Source organism: Mastigoproctus giganteus, chromosome 4 (assembly GCF_048544385.1).
Source record: "Mastigoproctus giganteus isolate SK-2022 chromosome 4, ASM4854438v1, whole genome shotgun sequence".
Taxonomy (NCBI): Eukaryota; Metazoa; Arthropoda; class Arachnida; order Uropygi; family Thelyphonidae; genus Mastigoproctus; species Mastigoproctus giganteus.
In genome coordinates, this window is record NC_143578.1 from 173,332,768 (window position 1) to 173,356,742 (window position 23,975).

At 34.6% G+C, this 23,975-nt stretch overlaps 1 protein-coding gene across 3 annotated transcripts in view; it reads right to left on the minus strand.

The window, feature by feature from the left end:
• Window positions 1–23,975, minus strand: part of LOC150087210 (glutathione peroxidase-like) — a 76,103-nt gene that overhangs the window by 28,353 nt on the left and 23,775 nt on the right. For all 3 annotated transcript variants that reach the window (XM_090371888.1, XM_090371886.1, XM_090371887.1), the window contains exons 3-5: window positions 15,466–15,563; window positions 9,988–10,135; window positions 1,899–2,044 (exon numbers count right to left, since the gene is read on the minus strand). In XM_090371888.1, the coding sequence (XP_090228014.1) occupies window positions 1,899–2,044; window positions 9,988–10,135; window positions 15,466–15,563 (392 nt within the window). The remainder of the gene's footprint in view (window positions 1–1,898; window positions 2,045–9,987; window positions 10,136–15,465; window positions 15,564–23,975) is intronic.

The following is a 23,975-nucleotide window of genomic DNA, read 5'->3' on the forward strand; positions in this document are numbered from 1 at the left end:
CTGTTTTAAAGGCAACTTTGCTGGCTTTCCACTGACAAGAGCTCTATTACAAGAAAAAAAATTTGTTTAGTATCCTAATGCCCTGGTTAAAAGAAAAAAAAAAAAAAACTGAAAATGGTTTAGACCTTGTTCTACACAGTGTTTGTTTACAGGTCATACAGCTTTAATTTCAAACTATTTCATTTTAAATTATCTGATACAGTAGCTTGTTTTTGAAGGGAAAAAGTCTACACACATTCTCTTCAAATACCCTATGATGCTATACTGATCTCCAAAACTCATTGGGGACTCTCAACCTCAATGAGAAAAACTGCTTGCCATGTGGTCTTTACTTAGAGAAATGTTTTATTAACAAACTTTACTACCAGACCCACTGTTTTTGACAACTTTAGTCAACTTCACTGAGGAACTAAAACTCAGAAGAAACCTCCTTTGAGTAAACTTTAGCTTCTGCAAAGTTTCCACGACTGCTTCTGACTTCTTGCTGAGCACAGGAAGGAAATGAAACAGAGTAATCCTCCAGTGCAAGATTACTATGTTTCATTTTTGTGCTATCTATCTATTCTCATCAACTCTTCAGTTTACTTTCTTAAATCCTTTTAATTTCTATTTCCACCCCCTCCTCCATAAACTTTTATTGATACTATAATATGCCTTGCATGTCTAAGTCCATTTTCTACACTACACTCATTTCCAGCCATTTTACAGAGTTATGTATTAATCAGTATATTCTTCTGTTTTTTCAAAACCAGCCTGAATAAATGCACCAGCTGGTGAACATCAATTATAGATAACTCCAAACTTGCTGAACTAATATTTTTGCACTTCTTTAGAATCCCTTCTACTTCTGTTCTTTCAAACAAATTCTTGTATTTCTTGAAAATTATTATCTACAGAAATTAAAGTATAATATTAAGATGCATCTTCTGTCTTATCACCTCAACTGACATTAGAGTACTATAGCTACCAATAGCCATTTATATAAATCTTTGTGTTATCACAAATTCTTAAGAGTGTACAATTGATATTACTTAATAAAGTTCTTTCATTTTATTCTCAAAAATAGAGGGGGGGTTACACTGATTGCCACTGAAATTACCTCATCTAGAAGCACAGGCATATACAAACTGCTTTATGAACTATATAGCGAGTTAAACAGTAGCAAATGGCACTGTGTGTGTGTGTGTGTGTGTGTGTGTGTGTGTAGTCTCTAAGCTGGGCAACAATTACATGGATATAAGTATTTTCCAGAAACAGGTACACACCTGGAAATGGAAACAGGTGCACAGAATGCAATTCACTATATGCCTCCACTCTTAGGCATGATTTTGTGATCCAAAACATCTTTAGATGCAACTGCATTAGTTCTCAAATAGAACTGTGATGTCACTGAAGTTCTATATAGTACCATTTATCACAGCTTTCCTGATAGTGTAAATACTGAAAATGATGGCATTTCTGGAACCGGATGATCTTGTTTGTATGGAAAGTCTATAGACTTTCTATACAAACAAGATAACTAGCCATGTGGCTTCTGTTACTACAGTGAGCATCTTGAAAAGTTAGTTCATGTTCTTAAACCTGAACAATGCACATGCAAATATTTAAAGAGATTTATACATTGCTTCAAGAGCAATTTAATTAAGCAGTTTATAGGGAAGGACGAGAATAAACTGTGTCATTTTGTTTATCCTTATTATGAAAAGTCTGCAATTTACACTTTATTCTAATTCTGAAGTAAAACTAAAATTTTTAAACTAAGTTAATTTATTTTTTCTCTCTATGCTTTTTTTTTTGCAAGAAAGATTATTTATCCTTAAATGTGAAAGAGGTATACAACCTAAACAAGAAAGAGCACCTATGCAAAACTAGATTAAAAAAAAAAAAAAAAAAATTACCTTCCTAATGTTCCACCTTGCTTACTCTTTAAATATTTCCAAAGAGGATGAGCATCTTCTCCATTCACATTAATTTTACTGAACATATCAAACTGTACATTAAATTTTTTTACAAATTCTTTAATTTCTGCTTCACAACCAGGTTCCTATTAAAAAAAGAAAAGAAAGTGTGCATGTATATGCATATATATTTAAATCAAAAAATTTAATGTAAAAATTATACAAAGTTTTATACTAAGAAAATTTTTATAAACATTTGGAAGGGTTCATTTGAAGTCTGGCAACATGTTACTTTTCGACACAGTTCCTTTTCGAGTCAAAGCACATGGCCACAAACCTTGCGAGGGAGTTTGCTGGATCTGTTTGAAATTGAGTTCACTTGACTTGATAATTCTTGTGTGTTTTTGATCTGTTGTCAACAACTTTGGGACCCATAATGCTAACACCTTTTTAATAGCAAGGGCCTCTGTTACTATGCAGTACACTAGTTCAGATGACATGGCCAAGATGCTTGTGATGTATTGGACTGTCACTCATCACCTGATCATGCATACTGTCAATGTCTGAGGTGATGGATATTGCAGGTCTTCCACAGACTGGGTCACCTTCTAGGCTCTCTCTCCATAGTTTAAATTCTGCTGCCCATTTCTTAAGCATGGAACAAGGGGCATCCTCCCTGAATGTCAATCATATTATCATGAATTGCCTTTGGCATTAGTCCCTTTTTTTTTTTACCAAAAATTGGATGATTGCATGGTGACTGATTTTGTCCATCCTTCCTCATTCACACAACTTTGTTGACTTCGTGACCTGTAATAAAAAAAAAAAAAAAAAACCGATTAGTCAAACTGCATAAAATTTGGAATGGTACTATTAAGTACAGAAATTTTTAACACTGTATTACTACCCTTCCATACTTAGACCATGAGCTTCCCAAACACCCCTCTTATATGTGAGAGAAAAAAATAATAGGCTAAAGAAACTGAGTTTCCAACTGAAAAATAAGTTTTCAAGAAATATTACTGCTTTTTTACTTAAATATTACTGAGACAACTTTTGGCAGAAGTGTTGCAGATAAGATCAATGTCCTGATGGAAAAAACTTCCTAATAAGCAATTCTACTTATTTGGAACTCTGGTTTTCAAGATGCAAATAATCAAGAAAAAAAAAAAAAAAAGAGAGAAAGCTTCAAAAGAAGCTTTTTACATTATTAAATTTAGCCAGGTTGCTTTAAACAGAAATAAAGGGAGAAATATAGTAACTGGAACAGACTTAAAATTTAAGTAGAAATTGATCGATTATGGGGTGTATGCCAGACAACTTAAAGGGGAACAGGTATTCTATGTGTTATCAGACACTCAGTCTAAAACACTGATGGATCCAATATCTTTCTATTACAGAAGATTTAGGAGAAGTCAGATTGGCTTGCCTCCCTAAAATCAACTCGTGCACACATTCTCGATGGTAAGCCCTGTTACGTCACTTAGGTGGCAACAAACATGTAGAGTGGTTCTCTTCAAGATGCCTGGTCAGCGTGAAGAGGAAAAGACCAAACCCTCCAGCATATGACAGCACGACAAAACAAATGGCCCTCAGTCCCCAGCGGCTTTCACTCCCCCTCTTACGGCGGTGAGGATCAGAGTGGAAGCAGAGGGTGCTAAGAATCTCTGGGTACGACCAGGCTGCCATGCACAGAAACTGAACTTGGCCTGTTACAACGTAAGATTGCTCATCGGTGAAGACAGGATAATAGAGATGGAAAAGGAATTAGAAAACGTGAATTTGAATATCATCCGTTTGGCTGAAACAAGAAGAAATGAATCACTTAAGTTTATCAAGTGGAAATTTGCTGTACACCAATGGAAACAGTGAAAGAAGCAAAGGGGAAGTTGGGTTTCTGGTACATTAAGATATAAAAAAACAAACATTTTGGAATTCAAAAGTACATCACCAAGAGTGTCAAGACTAACACTCAAGATTTAAGAGGTAATAAAGGTTATAATGATTCATGCACAAACACCGAGCCATGATGATGAAGAGGTTGAAGAAATGTACACCAAAACTGAGTCTTCTAGATGAGCAGAAAACCCACTACACTATTATTACGGGGGACTTCAATGCTAAGGTTGGAAAAAGACAAAACAGTGCAGAAAGGGGAACTATAGGAAATTTTTGGAATTGGTGAAAGAAATGAAAGAGGTGAAAAGACTTGTGGAATTTGCAAAATCTCAAGGATTGTCAGTAATGAACATTTTTTCAAGAAAAGGGTGAACAGAAAGTAAACATGCAAGAGTCCAAATGGATTAACAACTAATGAAATTGACTTCATCCTCACTAACAGAAGATATATCATGAATGATGTTACCGTCCTGAATAAGGTAAATGTTGGAAGTGATCACAGAATGGTAGAATGTACACTTGATATAGATGTAGGAAAGGAAAAAACTGACTTGAATAAATAATACAAAGGTCTTTGGGATAACAGAAGAGGAGAAAAAGCAGTATGTACTGGAACTTAAGAACAAGTTTCAGCTTCTGCAGACTGCTCTGGACCAAGATACTGATGAGGAATATTACAACTTTCTGAAAGTGATAAAGCCCAAGAAACCTATAGAGAAAAAGAAATCCAAAGAAGAAAAAATTAGTTAAGAAACACTTGTTATGATGAACCGAAGGCGACAAATGAAGAGCAAGATAAACACTGACAAGGACAACCATGAGCAATAATACAGAAAGACAAATGATACTGAAACTGAAGAATAGCAATGGTGTACTTATAAATAGCAGAGAAGGCATAATTCAAATAGCAGAAGACTACTATAGAGAATTATACAAGGAGCGAGGGAATGATGCCAGCAGTGGGGAAGATGGATCGCAAATAAGCAATACATACGACATACCCGATATTCTTCCTGATGAGGCAGAATATGCGTCAAGAAAATGAAGAATCAGAAAGCCCGGGGGGGGGGGGGTAGATGAAGTTACTGTAGAGTTGTTAAAATTGGGAGGAAGAGACATAACACAAAAACTGGCAAGGCTCTTCACAAAATGCATTAGAAAAGGTGTGATGCCTAAGCAGTGGAATAATGCAATCATAATTTTGCTGCATTAGAAAAGAGATAAATCAGAAATTGGAAAATATAGACCAATTAGCTTGTTATCCCACATCTACAAATTGTTCAGAAGAGTCATTACTAACAGATTAGAAAGAATACTTGATGAGAATCAACCAAAAGAGCAAGCTGGTTTTAGGACAGGATTCTCAACTATGGATCACCTCCACGTAATATCACAGCTACTGGAGAAAGCAAATGAATATAAAACACCATTATGCCTGGCATTTGTGGATTATGAAAAGGCATTTGACTCCATACAGCATAAGGCAATGTTTCGGGCACTGGAAAGACAAGGGCACAGATACCCCACACATGATTTTGAAGACAATATATGAGAATGCTACCTCCTTTATTAGACTAGACAAAGACGGCAGGAAATTTAAAATTGAGAAAGGAGTTCGACAAGGAAACACAATATCTCCGAAGCTGTTTACTGCTGGCCTTGAAGAAGCTTTCAGAAGATTAGACTGGTTGCAGAAAGGAGTCAATGTGAACGGAGAGTACCTAAACCACTTACGATTCGCAGATGACATTGTGGTCATAAGCCACGATCCCAAAGAATTAGAGGAAAATCTTAATCAGTCATGCACAGTTAGTAGGGATTTTGGACTAAAGATGAATATGGCTAAAACAAAAGTAATGATGAACAAGTATGCCACAGAAAGGGAAATAATGATTGAAGGAGCAGTAATTGAAAAGGTGGAGTCATATACTTATCTGGGACAAGTTATTAGCTGTAATAATGATAAATGGCTGGAAGTCAAAAGAAGAATAAATGTTGGATGGTAGCATTCAGGAAATATAGTCACATACTGAAGAGCAATATCCCAGTTTGTCTGAAACGTATAATAATGGAACCAATGTATACTCCCACCATGACTTATGGAAGTGAAACTTGGGCACTCACCAAAAGAATGGAAGAGAAGCTGAGAACTACATAGCGAAGAATGGAACGAATTATATTGGGAATCAGACTAAGAAGAAAAACACATGGATTAGGCAGCAAACTCAAGTAAAGGACATTCTTATCATAACTAAAAGAACTAAAATGGTCTTGGGCAGGACACATAGCTCGAAGACATGACAGATGGACTAAGAAAATAACAGAATGGTACCCAAGAGGAGCTAGAAGAAAACCTGGAAGACAAAGGCAGAGATGGATAGATGAAATTCATGAGTTGTGGGTAGTATAGTAAATGGATGGCTATTGCACAAAATAGAAGGAACTGGAAAGTTGCTGGAGAGGCCTTCATCCTGCAGTGGATTGAAATGGCTGATGATGATTCCAGAGAGCAATAGGCGGTGAGAACACAAAAGACCCTGCATTCCAGATGCCAATTTGTAATCTTTCTTGTTATTATTAGCCATATGGTGCAAGGAAGCCTGAGGCTTATGCTGCTCCAGAAAAAAAAAAAATCTGAATTAACCTGAGAGAGAGAGAGAGAGAGAGAGAGAGGGGGGGGGAATTCATCAAGGAAGAGAAGAATGATTATATCCAGCTCAGGGCCCCGGGTGTGCCAAACCCATACTTACCACATGTGAGCCCCTGGGGGGTGTTGTTCAACTGTGCATGCTTTGATTTCAGTTTTTATGGTGCAAAGGCAACTAAGGCCATGATGCACCAAGTCCAAACTGTGCATGCAAACAAGGAATTGGTAAAGGGTTTGTAATATAATGCTCGTTTTTTGGTGAATATGACCTATGAAGAAAACATCTCATTTAAAGATATAATTAAAAACAAGCATGCATATTGAACAAAACCAGTTTTGACAAAAAAATAAAAATCAAACTAGTTTCTCATCCAGCAAAACAGGCAACAAAACAGAACAGAACAGAACAGAACATAAGCAATTTTTAAATTGCCTTGTAGTCTTAGATGCTTGGAAGAAAAACAAACATTTTGAGAAAACAAAAATGTTTTCACAAGAAAAGTGGAAACGCGAAGTTTAAATTCAAAAAGACATGCAAATTAAGTTCTATAAACTGAAGACTTGGAGACTAGGCATCAGCAAGGTGATCTGATTGAGGTTTTGAATAACTTTGAAGGATTGAGCATGCTCAATGCTGATGGGATCCTTCCTCATGCTGAGACTAGACACAAGAGGGGGGGGATATAAATCTCAAGGCACCACAGCCCAGTCTGAGAGAAGACTCACTGCATTTTCTGATCATTTCCGTGTTGCCAAAATTGTTTGAGCAGTTCATTTTTTTCCTTTAGGATGTCGCTTACCTGCGTCTTCCCGATTTTGAATTTTGCAGCGAGATTGCTAACACTATTTTTGTGCCGATCATACGCATTAATGAGTTGGACTTAAATTTTAAAGTTAAATGTTTACGAGAAGACATTGTGCACTTCACACGACACTGAAAAAAAACTGAAAAGATGAAAGGCCGACAAAATCCCCCCCCATCTGCACACACTGAATTCATCAGAAGTTTTACACGTGCCTTAAAATTCTTGAAAAAGGGTTTAGAACAGCGACGTAAACCTTGATAAAATTCAGAGAATTGGAAATAGAAAATAAGCACACGATTGAGGCAATACATGGAAGAAAAGTTCCTAGAAAAGGACCGTGAGCTCTCCCACAGTCCGTTGTGGGGAGATCAAATTAAGTGCTAATCTAAACAAAACGGTGCAGATTGCCTGTCCGCGTCCGTTACAGAGAATGTCCGCTAGACAGAAGCTGCAAACACGTAAAACCAATGGAGGTGAGTTGGGGAATTTGAAAATGTCCGTTGTAGAGAGATGTCCGTTAACGAGGTGTCTGTTAGAAGTTTCACTGTATTAATAAATTAATTGTTTTAAAATGTTAGAAAATTCATTCATTCCCACTTATTTCCCCATCTTTCACTATACAGTAAACCCCCGCTATTCGCGGTATCTGTATTCGCGGTTTCGCGATCGCCGATTTAATATAAAATGAAACCTAAAAAAATGGGAATTTTAAAGCGCCGTGAATATTTTTCGCCATAAAAAAACATTGACGTGGCTAAAATTATCTTTCCCGGTCAAAACAGTGCTCAGTGGGTGGGGGGAGAGGGGTGACAAAATCGCGAGCGTGAATGTTTCTCGCTAATCCTTGTTCAATATGTGTTATGCGCTTGTTATGGAAGGTTTCGTCGTTTGCTTTTAATTTATATGCTTATAAATTGAATAAATTTATCAATTTATAAATTGATATGCTTAAAAAAAGTGATAAATCTACCGTTTTGTAGTGTAAAACAGACTTTTTCGAGTGTGTTAATGGAAGAAAGTGACTTTATTGTGGACAAGTTCTTTCTAACCCCTACAAAAATATGACTACGAATAACAAGAGAAATGTGAAAATATCAAAGAAGGTGATGACATTAGCGAATAAAATTGAGTTATTATATAAAATTTCTAATGATGAAAGTGTCTCCTCAGTGGCAAAACATAAAATCAATGAGTCAAGGGTACAATCAATCAAGAAATCGGAAGAAAAAATCCGCCGTAGTGTCCATGAAAACGCGCTAATTGCTTCAAAAATTTGCTCTGTAACTCGTGATGTTAAATTAGAAAAAATGGAAAAAGCTTTAAATCTGTGGATAGAAGACCGAACTCAAAATAAAATTCCGTTAAATTCACTCATCATTCGTGAAAACGCAAAACTCCTTATCAACGCTTTAGCGAAACTGGTGATAGCACTGGCGGGATAGGTTTTTTAGCTAGCAAAGACGCTGGTTTGAAAGATTTGTTTGAAATTTCTAATAAATATTACATTTAATATTAAATTGTTTCTTATTTTCATTTCTATGCCTTATGCTTGCATTTCACAATACATAGTCATATTATGAAGGTACATATAATACATAAATAGACAAAATTTGACTAGTTTTTCTTATATATTTCATACTTTGGAACGGAACCCCTTTATTACTATGGGAGCCATAACTCAGTATTCGCGGCATTTCTCAGGAACGTAACCCCCGCGAATAGCGGGGGTTTACTGTATTTCTGAATCTTCAGTATTTCATTGTTGAAAAGATCATATTTCTTTATAATGAAATTTCTGTTTAATGAATTTTTTCAAGCAAACAATCGATTTCATTATATAGAAATCCAACTGTATTTGCTCATAAGGTGTCTTCCACTCACGGGATTTATTTCCTTTAAACAATGCTGAAAAGTTAGTGTCAGACATATGATTGTAAACAAGTTACTCATCCTAATATTTCCTAATAATAATTCATAGTGTCAACTGTAAAGTTTACAAGCCATTTTCTAACCCCCCCCCAACCATTTTAATCCTTGTAATTTTTATTTTGTTTTCAAAATTGATGTTATTTGGTAACAAAATTTTATTCATGTTTATGCTTTTACCCTTTGGCTTGTGGTTTACATCAGAAATGAAGATATACTGCTATTTTGCTTGCAATCCTGGCCACTGACATATGATGAGAGAACGGTTTTGTAACTTGTTGTTATGGGAGTTTAAAGGCGCATAAGCTACTATGGCTATAATGCACCTATTTGTAACTTGTGTTCCTATCTCACAAAAGTTTGGCAACATCCTTATTTTGTTAGTTTTGGTAATTAATCATTTTTATTATGTATATTTTATTAGTTATCTTCTATCTCCCTCACTCTTTCCTTATTTTATTATTTATTTATTTTTTTCATTTTATTGTCCATGCTCTGCTTAAGTTTAGCATTTGCTGCCTTTAACCCATTTTTCTAATCTTTTAATTTCTTATTATTCTATTCAACATACAATATATAAATAAGGTAGGACACTTCCTGCAATACACCATTCAGTTTCCTAAATTTGTCAATGGCATTAAATCTTAAATGTTACATGTTCAATCGAACTATTATACTTTAAAATAAAACACATGTATGTGTTTATTTTAAGTTATAGTAGCTTGATTGAAAATATATATTAAATTAACTTAAAATATAAAAATACAGATAATAATATACATAAACTAAAAAAAAAAAAAAAAAATCCTACCTGACTAGCAAACTGATTGCAAGGAAATCCTAAGATACACAGGCCCTGAGATTTAGAATATTTCTCATAAAGGGCTTGTAACTGCTGGTAATTTTTGTTGGTTGCACCTCACTTAGATGCTACATTGACGATTAGAGTAACATGACCTCTGGAAATATAAAATGGGCTACAGTTAACTATTAAAATAATTGTTATAAGAATTACTTATACATTAATAACTTCCTTTATACCTGATGGCTACAATTAAAGGAGACCTCCCTATTTGGAGCTGTCTGTGGCACAGTCTAATGGAGGAAGTGTAACACGTTTGGCTTTCAATTCTCCATGTCCTTTAAAGACGCTTGAAGGACATGGAAAATTACACAAAAAACAAAATTCCAAAAATAACCACCAGGAGAAAAGTTGTGCTATGAATGATTTCTATATTCACTAATAATAATATAAACACATAAATATAGAATGAAAGGTGCAAGATGATACTGATAAGGAAACTGTAGTGCTAGGAACACAATGGTCTTTCACCTAAGAAGAGCATACTTTGATTGTGAAGCTCTACTACCAGAATGGATGAAACACTGCTGCAGCAAATCAGAAGTAGAGGCACTAGAAGCACAAGTAAAGTGGTCCATGAAACCATGTAGCGTCAGAAAAATGATTGCAGTATTCAATGAAACAGGTCTGGGAATAAAGCCAGAAAGAGAATGCAAACCTCTGAGTCGACAACATGTTAAGGATATTGCTATCAAGTTTAAAGGACTCCCCATAATGGGTGGTGTCCATTAAAATTCCCTAAAATATAGAGGTGGTGGTAGCTGCTTGATGAGATTAAGATATTTTAATGAATAACATTGGTTTGGAGAGACAGATTCACAATATGACTAATTATATGTGCAGCAACAGCTTCTATTCTGAGTCTGAAGAGGGATCTATGAATACCAAGGTGGTGACACTGCCATAGGTAGCATCTGTTGTATTACGATTTCATTGATGGAAAGTATAGTTCTTTATTGAAGGGAAAATTTGAGAAGTTAAAAAAAAAAAAAAAAAAGTTTCTTGCAAACAAAGACTAGATGGAGAATGGCAATTAATTAAATTTTGGATATAGTCCCTGTTGTAGTGAAAGCTTCTGCAATTCCACTGTATAATAGGAGGCACATTATTGTATTAAATACATTAAACTGTACTAAATACATTATTTGTATGAAGCCGTATCTGACTAGGGTTTTTTTTTTTTTTTTTTTTTTTACATGACTGGCTTGGTGTTCAAAACTTGTCTTTTTTTTTTTGGGAAGATAGACTGCCAGTGTCCACATGTTCTTGTACAGTATCAGATCTTCCTATTTGGATGTGTCATCTGTGTCCATTGATGTGCCTTGAATATTCTTCATTGCATTTGAATTGTGGGTTGTGGTAGCAATCACTGATGGAGGACATTGTTGATATGTCCTGAGTATTACTTGTATGATCTGAGAGCTTAGGTTGCTGCTAAGAGGATGGTTAAAGCACATTCTGAGATTGATATATTAGTAGTAACCGTGACATCAGTTTAAGTGGCAGCTGTTTGGTGTTTCTGAGCTGGTAGAATTAGTATATGTGGGTATACTAGGTACAATTAGTTTCCTTGCTTTCTGATAACTAACTATGTTCAACCTCATATTTCACTATTTTTTTGTTCTCATTTTTCCATCTTTCGCTGTCTTATATGCTGGGCGGTAACCTTTGTTCATGGGGAGGCAGGTCATCGCTTTCATCAAACAGTCACTTTTAATATGATGTGAAGGCCCACAGTTGGGGGCAGACTGGATCTCCTCTGCATACTGTTTGAGAGTGGCCATACTTTTGGCATTTATAACATATCAAAAGATTGGAAATGTATATTTCCAATCTTTTAGTTGGAGGTACTGAATGTGAGAATAATATTCCCCATTGGGGAAAGTTTCTTTTTTAATTATAATTTGCTTAGCTTGAATTACAATTTATTCCCGTAGCTCTTGGGTTATTTCTTCCTCCGTGACATTCAATAGATGTTAACTGGAACTCTTAGATGTATTTAAGGTTACCTGCGGAGATACTTTTACTGGGATTATAGCAAAGTTTGTAAGTTGTAAAAGTTTTTTTTGAGCACTTCTGGCTCAGTTTCTACTAGTAGCTAACCCTGATTGCAGTCCCTTAACCATTTTATGAGATCCTGCAACACTTTCCAGGTGTTTTTGATAAAGAATGGAGACAATTTATTCATAGGTTGGCTAGTCAGAGAGGGGATAATTAGGAATGATAGGCAAGGTTGCTCTAGATGATAGTCTAGAATCTTTTTAGGATTTTCATTTTAGTTCATTAAGGTATCCATCCATGATAGAGGTGGGTGATAATTTCAGCACTGGATAGGGATGTGTATTCATTTTGCTCTTTTAGAACAGAGGGAGAGCTCATTTCACTCTTGCCATGTGGAGACAAGAGCTGTGCCACTTGCGATCAAGCAAGCAAAGGATATGCAGCACATTGAAAGCAAAAGGGTTGCAGTATGTTGAGAGAAATCGGGCAGTACACTGCAAGTGAGAAAAGCAATAAGAGTTTTCAGTACATCTAGCAATAGTCACACTAGAAACTGTGCAATCACAGTTGCATACCCAGGGGGACTGCAACAGTATGAAAGGTGTTGCAGTCTTATTCATACACACTTAACCATGAACAAAAACCTATACTGCACAGCATATCATAATCAGCTTTTATTTTTTTTTTCCAATAACACACAACTTAAAAATATGAATTGTATATTTAAAAAAAATACAAATATTAATGTTATCACCTGTAAAATTTTTGATTAATAAAAAAATGCAGTGCTGCATTATTTCAAGTCATTATACGGTGAAGAGCATTTTAAATGAAAAATAAATGAAATCTACAACACAGAGAAGATGAAATAACGTTAAAATGAAGAAATTTTTATTCCAGGATAAGTGACTGATAATCCAGTCTCCAAAATTTTCCATAAGCTCTTAGCCTCGCCATTTGCAGATGTTTTTGGGAACATAATGTACAAGAATGGCAAAGCCCTTCTGTATTCTGGCATCACATATGGATTGAGAATGCTGCAGTGAGGCCTAAATTTCTATATAAATTTTGGTAGAAATTAAAATACACTGCTCAACAAAATTAATAGAACAAAATGTTTTCATGAACATTTTATTGTGAATAGTGTTGCCAAAGGTGAATATTTGATATAATAAGCATCCTGGCAGGCAAATTCTAAGTATCCAATAGAAATTGATCATTACAGAGCCACGCATTATGCAAATTATTCATGCCTATAAAAACACTGGTTGCGACCACATCACTTCTTTCCTGTTTTTTAGCTTGCTCAGTAAAACAGCTACATCTCCAGTATTCAGGATGGCAAGTCCTAGATGATTTTTTGAGATGAAAGGCCATTGTAAAAGGCATGAAGCCGGAAGTTGCAAGCAGAGGTGGCACGTTGGCTCAATATATCATGTAGTGTCATCTTGGCACTATGGAAGCAGTTCAGGAGACAAGAATCATTACAAGAAGAGCTGACCAAGGTCGCCCGAGGAGCACATCAACCAGAACAGACTGCTTTCTAGCTCTAACAGCTAAACAAAACCCTATGATGTCCTGTCTTCTGCTGAGATTGCTGCAGCGACAGGTGAAAACATTTCCAACTGGACTGTGTTGGGTTGGAAAATGTTTTCACCTGTGGCTCAATTCAAGAAGGCTCATTTCAAGTGGACTCTATGCAAGGAAGCCAGTGGTTTGCATCTCATTAACCCCAAACCACCGCAGAGCTCATTGAAAGTGGTGCCATTAACATGGCACAAGTTCATGGCACCACAATGAAATTTGAGTCCTGACAAATGGGGAATATTTGTTCTCTGATGAGTCCCATTTTTAGCCTACAAACAGCCTCTGGATGTTATTCCATCTAGAGACAACAAGGCATGCTTTGCTATCCCTCCAACATCAGAGAAAGGGACACTTGCGGTGGAGGCGGCATTCTCATGTGGGGTGGAATAATAATCAATGGCACACTCCATGTTTTTGATAGGGGTACAGTTGGCCCAAATTTTCTTTTCATACAACAATGCCACTGCACATAGAGCTCAAGTAGTGGAAGAATATCTTGAAACTGATGATATCCAACAACTGTCATGGGCCATCATGATCAGACTTAAATCCGATCGAACATATGTGAGATGCCCTTGGGCATCGCATTGCATGCCAACAGCCAACTTCTCTATCACTTGGTGAGCTAAGGTCTGTACTGGTGGAAGAATGGATTTTTTGCCAGAGAATCTTATAGACATCCTTGTATTGAGCATGGTTCATCACTGTCAGGCCTGTTTAGCTGTTGGAGGGATCATATGCCATACTGATGTCATGTAACCATATTTTCAAGCATCTTGTATCGATTTCTGTAATGTGACCTTTCTGATAATTCTTATACAATCCTTATAATAAATATCCCTTATACCTGTCTGAAGTTTCTTGCTGTCTCCTCATTTCATTGTTATTTTATGGTACACTACCATACCAAATTTTGTCTCGCTTCATTGCAAGTTGCACGAGTTACATCACATTTTTTAAATGTTCTGTTAATTTTGTTGAGAAGTGAAAGTAGAATCCTCTTAGTTCTACTGCAAGAATTTAAAAATCTAGGTCCAATATCACACCAATTTTCTGAATCGGCTGTAATCAATTAGGGTTTTTATGCTTTTCCAATGATGAAAAACATTAACATACATTTGATGCATTTTAACATTAATATGCAAGAAGTTAATAGAGTAGCTGTTTCATTAAGTAAACGATGAACATTAAAATCTGTTGGTAGAATAAGTATCCCATTCACAAACCAATGATTATACGTATAAGATTCCTTATATTTTCTATATAGCAAAAGTAAGATCCTCTGATAAATTTTAAAAGCTTGTGTATTATATTTATGGTCATCTAGCTACAGTTTGATGATGTAGGTTGTGTGGAATATTGAGAAATTTGTGCCAAATTGTTGGGGGCGGGGGATATTTTCAAAAGCCATAAGTCATGTTTTATGAAAGGGTGATTGAGAACCAAATCAATGCTTGCCCCTCATCAGTGCTGACATAAGTACATTTCAGTCCATCTAAGAGGATTATATAAACTTCCAAAAAATTCATTTGCAGTATACAAACTTTATTTAAAACTGTAAAACTCAACAATCAACATCCAACTGGGCTAACTGGAATGTGCAAGACTGCAAATTTTTAAAACAAAGTTTAAATGTTATTTATTGTTTCACTTAAGAAATTGTAAGAAGCACAAAATTTTGAATAAGAAAAATTAGTCTTGTAGATGAAAATACCAAGAACATAATTATAAAATAAAAGAAAAATTATTAAACAAGCATTTTAATGGATCAAGTTGTCACAGTTAAAATACATTTAACAAAGTACCTTTTAAAAGTGAAATCTTTATTAATATAAATACCTGTACTTCTCTAAAGAAATTTCATTCCCATCTATATCTGTGGCTGCGAATTCATAAATGGAAGTTGCATTCTTCCAATTTTCATGATTTGATGTTGCCTATTAAAGATAAAAGAAATAAATAACAATTTTAATAATTAAATATAATAACTAAACTGTATAACTACAATTTGATATTGTATAAGAATTATTTTCCAAAAAATTAAGTTACCAAAGCTGTTCAACTCTTGGATAAGAACAAAATTATTTATTTGGTGAGTTAATGCTTAACTTTTCAAAATAACAGGTCTGTATTTTCTAAACAAATATAAATTTCTAGGCTTTAACAGAAACTAAGAAGTGCAATGAAAAAAAATACAGTATTAAAAAAAATCTGAAACAAACAGTATCAGAGCCACCTCAGATTACTGAAAATCATTATATGGAATAATAAAATACAAGAATTTTTTTAAATTTAATAAAAATATGTAATTAATTAAAAGCAACTTAACACAGGACTAAACATACTTTATTTATCTCTTAGCTCTACATTTTATTAAAACACACACACCTTATTTTTACATTTATGTTTTTAAAGACCCAAACCGACCCACTAGTTATATTTAAACTTAGCCCTGGTATGGAAAGCCTTACATATAAAATATAAGATACATATAAAAATACATATAAAATGAACAAAATTAAAATTTTAAAGAAAACTGGAGAAATTGCAAAAGTTAGTGAAAATAAATGAAAATTAACATTCTTCCTCATAGCCATATCTCTCCTACTCCTCAGGGGCTTTGAGCAGACATATAGCCATACTAGAGGAATGCATTACACACACACACACACACACACACACACACACACACACACACACACACACACACACCCATTTCTGTAATCTCCATAACAGTTTTGCTGGGTTAATTACTTGGTGGATAATTTGGAATTATAAGAGTATTCTTATAGAATAAATGTACTTATTTTTATATAAGAACTTAATTTTAAATAAACAGGGCATATATTACAGCAAACTGTGATAGGAGATTCAAAGCCTTACAGGTATGTAACAGATTGAAATATCATAGAATATCACCTCCATGTTCTGTGGTAGTCAGTCTGAAAATATTCAATTTCCCACTAAAGTTTGGATTTTGTGTGTGTGTGGTACAGTCGTATCACGTTTTGGCTGTGGCGTGATAATTAACCTTAGCATTAGTAGAGGCATATGATGCAAGAAAGCAAGCGTATGCAGCATCAGCCAAAAAAAAAAAAAAAAAAAAACACACACAACTTCCATTTCACCCCTCCGTTCGTTCGAAATACCTGTCCAGCTGAGCCTTAAATTTGTTTAGGCTATCAACTTCCACAACAAGGGATGGAAGTCTGTTCCACCAACCAACTACCCACTGGCTAAAAGCAAATTTCCACACACCTATCCAACATCATCTTTCCTCAATCTGAATTTATGCCCTCTCAGGTCATTATTCTGAGCAAAAGGAAGAATCGCATCGGCACTGAGCATGCTCAAACAATTCAAGGTTTTATACACCTCTATCAGATCACCTTGCCGGTACCTAGTCTCCAGACACTGTAATTTGCAAAACTTTAAGCCTTTCTTCGTAAGAGCAACCATTTGCTTATTCCATTCACTAATCTTGTTGCTCTTCTCTGTACTCTTTCCAGCAGCTCTACATCCTTCTTGAAGTGAGGCCTCCAGACCTGCATACAGTACTCTAGATGTAGCCCGACCATTGCCTGATACAAGGGAATAATCACTTCCCTGCTAGAAAAATTCCTGTATATCATTGACAAGACACCATGAGCTACTCTTGTAGCCCATCTGCAAGAGTAGCTCATGAACTACTGCTCAGAGAACTTCATATCTGCCTGCACAATTACCCCCAGGTCCTTTTCATTCTCTACCACTGTCAGTGTAGTACCACAGAGTTGATACATTGCTCTGGGGTTGCTGTTTCCCCATATGTAGTACTTTACATTTGTCAATGTTAAACTTCATTTTCCACCTCTCAGCCCATCTGTTCAACCTTTCCTTATCCTGTTGCAGCAGCATAACGTCAGTAGTGTCATTAACAAACATGCCAACCTTTGTATCGTCTGCAAACTTGGACATTAAGCTTCATACACCGTCATCAATATCATTTATAAATAAAGAAAACAATAATGGACTAACGCTGAACCCTGAGGGACTCCACTAATAACATTAGTCCACGATGAGCAGTGTCCATCAATTACCACTCTGTCTTCTCCCCCTCAACCATCCCTTTATCCATAGCAGCAACTTGCCTCCAATGCCACACTGCTCCAATTTGTGCAGCAGTCTTCCATGTGCAACAGTATCAAAAGCCTTTCTAAGATCCAAATATATAATATCAAATTTATTCCCTGCATCCAGTTCTTTTGTGACTGCATCATAGTATCCAATCAAATTGGTCCGGCATAACTTTCCCTTAACAAAACCATGCTGTGTCCGAGCTATAACTGAAGTCTTGCCTAGATGATTCTGTAGTGCTTCTTTAACCAGTGCCTCCATTAATTTTCCTGGAACAGAAGTTAAACTCACAGGTCTATAATTACTTGTGTCAGCCTTTGATCCTCCTTTGTGAATTGGGGTCACAGTTGCTCATCTCCAGTCTATGGGTGCTTCCCCTGAGTCCAAAGAAGCTCTCATAATTATGGCTAAGGGTTTGCTTACTTCCTTTGCTGCCTCCTATAACTGGATAGATCCCATCCACCCCAGGTGCCTTTTTTATGTTTATCCTCAACAATTTCTCCTCCACTTTCCTCTCATTTATTACAAAATCATCTAGCTCACTGCCTGAGTTTACTTCACTTCTGGTATTACCCTTCCTGAATAACTCCTCATGCATGAATATAGATGCAAAATACTCATTTAGTTTGTTAGTCATCTGAGCAGGATCCTCAAATGTTGAACCATCAATATCCAGTGGATCAATCTGATTCATCCTTTTCCTTCTAGAGTTTGCATAGGTAAAGGACTCTTTTCTGTTTTTCTTTGCATCTTTTGCCAAGGATTTCTCATAATCTGCCTTTGCCTGCCTAATATTCTTTGTGACTTGATTACAGACCAGCTTATATCAATCATAGGCTTCCATGTCACCCATTAATTTATATGTATCCCATGCATTTTTCTTCTCTGCCATATGTCTCATTAGTTCACCTAACATCCAATTATGCCTAAACCTTGAACAATATTTCTTAGTTGGTATGTAAAGCCTAGTAGCTTCCAAGGTAAGTTCTTTGAATGCTTCCCATTTTGAATTTGCTGTTGGTAACATCATCAGTTGGTCCCACTGTATAGAATTTAAATACTGTCTCAGACCATCGTAGTTGCCTTTACGAAAGCAAAAACCCTTGCCTTTACCCCTGATGGTAGTTACCTCTTTGAGTAACTCCCACTTCAGCATACTGTGATCACTGTCACCCAGTGGTTCCTTTATCTGCAGATTCTTAATGCATGAAGAATCACTACTGATAATCAGATCAAGAGTATTACTCCCTCTAGTTGCCTCCCGAACATGCTGATGTAGAAAACAATCATCCAATAAATCCACAAAAGCCTTGCTAGTGTGTGAGCGACCAAACCACAAATTCCACTCAATATCTGGGAAAATAAAATCCCCCATTATAAGACTGATTTACTGGCCCACTATTTCCCTGTACAGTTTCTTATTATACTCATCAGAGTCATTAGGCCTATAGAACACTCCTACTCTCAATCTTGATCTCCCAATGCTTATGTCACACCAAACTGACTCGACACTGCACTGTCCAGCGATGTCGACTGGCTTACTGTGATAGGAGATTCCAAGCCCTACGGGTATGTTTCAGATTTAAATATCATATTATATCACTTCCATGTCCTGTGGTGGTCAGTCTGAAAACATTCAATTTCCCGCCAAAGTTTAGATTTTGTGTGTGTGTGGTACAGTTTTTTGCACAGTTATAGTTAGTTTTTAACTATCACGCCATGGTCAAGTTTTGACCATGGCGTGATAGTTAACCTTGCCATAGGCAACATCACATTCTTTGCATTCCTGAGTGTGGGCTGGTGTTGATTGTAATTTAGAGCTTGTTGTATTATTGTGGAAAGCAGATACAATATGATATCTAACTCTGCTAAAAATGATAGAAATAAATGGTAATAATTGACATTGTGTTTATTAAAATAAAATGGGAAAGGATGGGGGTGATAGTTATTAAATTAAAATTGTGTTATCCATAGAGTGTGGACTGGCAACCCTTTTCTAAGGCATAACAGCCCTGTATGAGCCCTTTGGGATAACTATTTACAAATATATACAGCCTCTTTCATTATGAATATTAACTCTGTTTCCGTACTTAGCTTGTGGGGAATTATGAATTTGGACATCCAGGTACCGTGTGGATAGGTGTCGAGCCACACCTATGAGCAATTAACCTGGGGTTCAAATAGTCTACACCAGCAAAGTCTACTAAAATTTAATAAAAGTAACAGTAAATTATATAAAACTGTGCCTTACATACACAGCCATAACACAGAAAATTCAATTTTTTTCCACACAAAAAGGAGTAATATACTGAGTAATACGTATAGAATGCGGCATCCAGTATATAAAACAAACCGGCAGTGAACTACATATAAGACTAAATCTGCACCAATCTCAAATAAAGAAATACGGGGAATATCCACACAAAGACAGAAATAACACAGATACAAATAAATACACCAATGAAATAGAGCTAAGACACTTCCAAAAACACAACTTTACTAATATCACCATAGCCATACTAGCCATCATAGAAAACACCAAAAAAAGGAACTACTAGAAGATCTTTTCATTCTTCAATACAAATCTCTCTACCCTTATGGGTTGAACAATAGATTCAATGCAGTGGTGGGATTCAAATAATTTAACAACTGGTTCACTGCCCTAATGACCGTTCTAAGTATAAAAAACTATATACCAAAAGGTAGTTTATTATTTCATGCAGTTAATACTTAAATAAGAACAATAAAAGAGGTCCACAAAACTAGATTATGTTATAAGAAAGAGTTTTAAAATATTAATGAAAAAATATTAAATACCTGACAAAAACAATAAAACCTTCATTTCATAGATATGTGGATCCTAACAATAACCACATTATAACCGGCAATTTAAATATAATCCCATATCTGAACTTAGAGATATTTTATCACTGGGTTTTAAATTTCAACGTAATCTACCTATTAATAAATCTACCTTTAAAAAGTTGTTATATCTAGATTTATTAAAATATTGCATAAGATCAGCATACAAATATAACATACCGGTTGAGGCATACCACATGTAGTTATTTACAATGCTTAATATCATATCTAACAAATATAATCAATTGAAATTCATACCGGATAATCTATATAATACAAAATTAATAAACAGGCAGCTCAAAGATATACATGAACATTTTGTAATAACTCCCGTTGACAAAGCTGCTTGCAATTATATGCAAGTCATATTATACAGAAATTATTAAAAATGAACTACAGTCTAGTAATACATAAATACATAGCATCTTCCCCTAATGTAATAATCAAAAAATTAAATTGCATTGCATAAAAAATTAAAGTATAATAACCTAAAATATCCGTTTATATATGGTATACCCAACTTTCATAAATCACCTACTGCATTTAGATTCATAACATCATGTAGAGATAGTTATGCTAAAATTCCAGGGAAAACATTAGAAAAGTTACTTAAAATTATATTAAATGATGTAAATAAAACTATTACAATAAATAATAACTTACCAATTATAAATGCAATAAAAAATAACAATATTCAGCAAATACAAAATTTGACTTTAACAGTTTATTCACTAGTATTAATCTTGATAATTTAAAAGTCGTTCTCCAGAAACTATATTTGGAAAATAAAAATACTATAAAGTTTGATTTAACCTATTGGGATACTCTAATAAATTTATGCATCTTTAATAATTATGTATATGACGGAACATCGTTATACTTCCAAGTGAATGGCACCCCTATGGGAAGTCCAGCATCAAGCATAATTGCAAACCTTTATCTATATTATACAGAAAGAGCATTCCAAGATAACCTACTTATATTCAGATACATAGATGATCTATGTGTGTTTAATTGTCCACATTTCGTTCAGGATTACAGTAAATTATATCCAGAAGAACTTTTATTAGAAAAAACTAATAGTTCTGATACTATAGCAAATTACCTGGATCTTCATATAGAAATATTCCATAATAAATAGATGTAAATGATATATAATAAAAGAGACTCATTTAATTTCAATGTAGTCGGCCTTACAAACTGGAGATCTAATATATCAAAATCAGTGCATGCTAATATCATTTTATCCCAATTTCTGAAGATTGCTTATATTTGCTGTTCAGCAAACATAATAGCATTGTACAACAAGTTGATTAACAATAAGTTCCCATCGCTTACCTGAAATACCACTTCAGGAAATTGATAAGCACAATTAATTTCAAAAATTTGTTTTCTGAACCCACTGGTTCAATATAATTGTCATAATTATGGATATAGAGCCATGTATGTATGTGTGTGTATATATATACACACACACACACACACACACACGGGATACACTTTGCTTTCTTGGTGTCTTACGGCATAGAAAACTTGTACCCACCAGCTTGCAAATTATAGTGTATAATTTTTTTTTTTTACCTCTGATACTATAATTTACTTATATTTTCTTACTTTTGATTCTAAAATTTCTTAACCATTTTTAATTGCTATATTTAGTTAAGATTTTTTTTTAAACATAGTTAAATTCACTTAAGTTTACTTAAATTCACGCTGAAGTAACATGCAAATTCAGCTCAGGGTCCTCCTATAGGAACAGGTTTGCGACCCCGGGCATACCCGAGCCACAACTTATATCTTGTATTGTTGTTATGCTGTCCTACACTATTTTTATTTCTCTGAAATTATTAGGGCAATCCGAGAATGTAGGAGAAACTATTTCTTATCTATGCCACTATTTTTTGCATTTATGGAGTTCAGATTCTATTATTCCTACTCCTTTAGTTTTTCTTCTTACTATCTGCATGTTTCTCTTTGCGTTAACTTAAATTTGATTGGTTATTTAATTAATTAATTATTTATTTTTATTATTACCATATCCATCACATAGGGGGCACCTCATTATTTTGACAACTATTACATTATGTCCTAGATACGGTCAATATGTAGTATGTATTATATATTTAATCTTATTTTAATCATTAAATTACGTTCTCTGTCGGGTCAATGATAATATATGCTTACATTTATTTATAATTTACTTATATTTTCTCACTTTTGATTCTAAAATTTCTTAACCATTTTTAATCACTATATTTGGTTTAGATTTAAATTACTTTGCATATATTGATCATTACAGAAACAGAGAACTTCTTGTCATTTTTTGCCTTCAGTCTGGGTGGCTGGCCCCAGTTGAAGTCATCTGGATTGTGGGCAAAAAGCAATAATTTTTTTTTTTTTTTTTTAAATCCTTTGTGTTTTCTTAAATTCCTGAATGGTATTATTTGATTGATTTACCTTTTTTTATTATTATCTTCAATATTTTATACACATTATGGTTGTAATGCATGATTGCTCTGCAACTGCATTGACCCATATATATATATATATATATAAAAGGTTTCTGTAATTGTGTATAAGAAATAAAAGGTTAGAAAGAGGGTAAGGAAGATTAAATATTTTAGCCATTTATATCTCCAGTAACTTCCTTTTGAAAAAGACTAATGACAGCAACTATGTTGATAATTACTTAGATCTGAATATTAACATTAATAACAGACACCTCAATCTTTACAATAAACAAGATTCTTTCAATTTTGAGGTTGTTAATTTCTCTCATTGGTTTTCTAATATTTCCAGAAAGGTACACTCTAATGTTATAATTTCTAAGAATGTGTTCAGATAGCTACTATTTGTAATGACTACACAACACTGCTATTTCTAATTTCAGAAAATTTTTTTGTTAAACTGAGTAGCAACTTTTCTCTTACCTTATCTGAGTTATCACTTTCGTAAAGCTCTTAATATATAGTTAATTATTATTATTTTTTTTTTTTTCAAAACATTAACATACATGTTTCTTCCTAATTTTACTCCTGGTTGTTAGCTTTCTTTATCCAGTCATGATATTTCACATGATTTTAGCCTCAGCTTTTGCGTACTTATCTATCACTTTTATACTGATGATTTTCTTTTCTTTATATATATATATATAAATAAAATGTATACTTATAAAAAATTTCTAAGACCATTATTAGGCATTATAAGGCTAGACCATCAAAGAATTTCAGAAATTAAGTAGATTACATTAAACAGTATCAGAAAAAAAAAATGGATCAGTCACATAAAAAGAATGAACCCAAAATCAGCATTTAACTATAAACCTATAGGCAAGAGATGTAGGCCAACCAGGACAATGATGGTGAGATCAA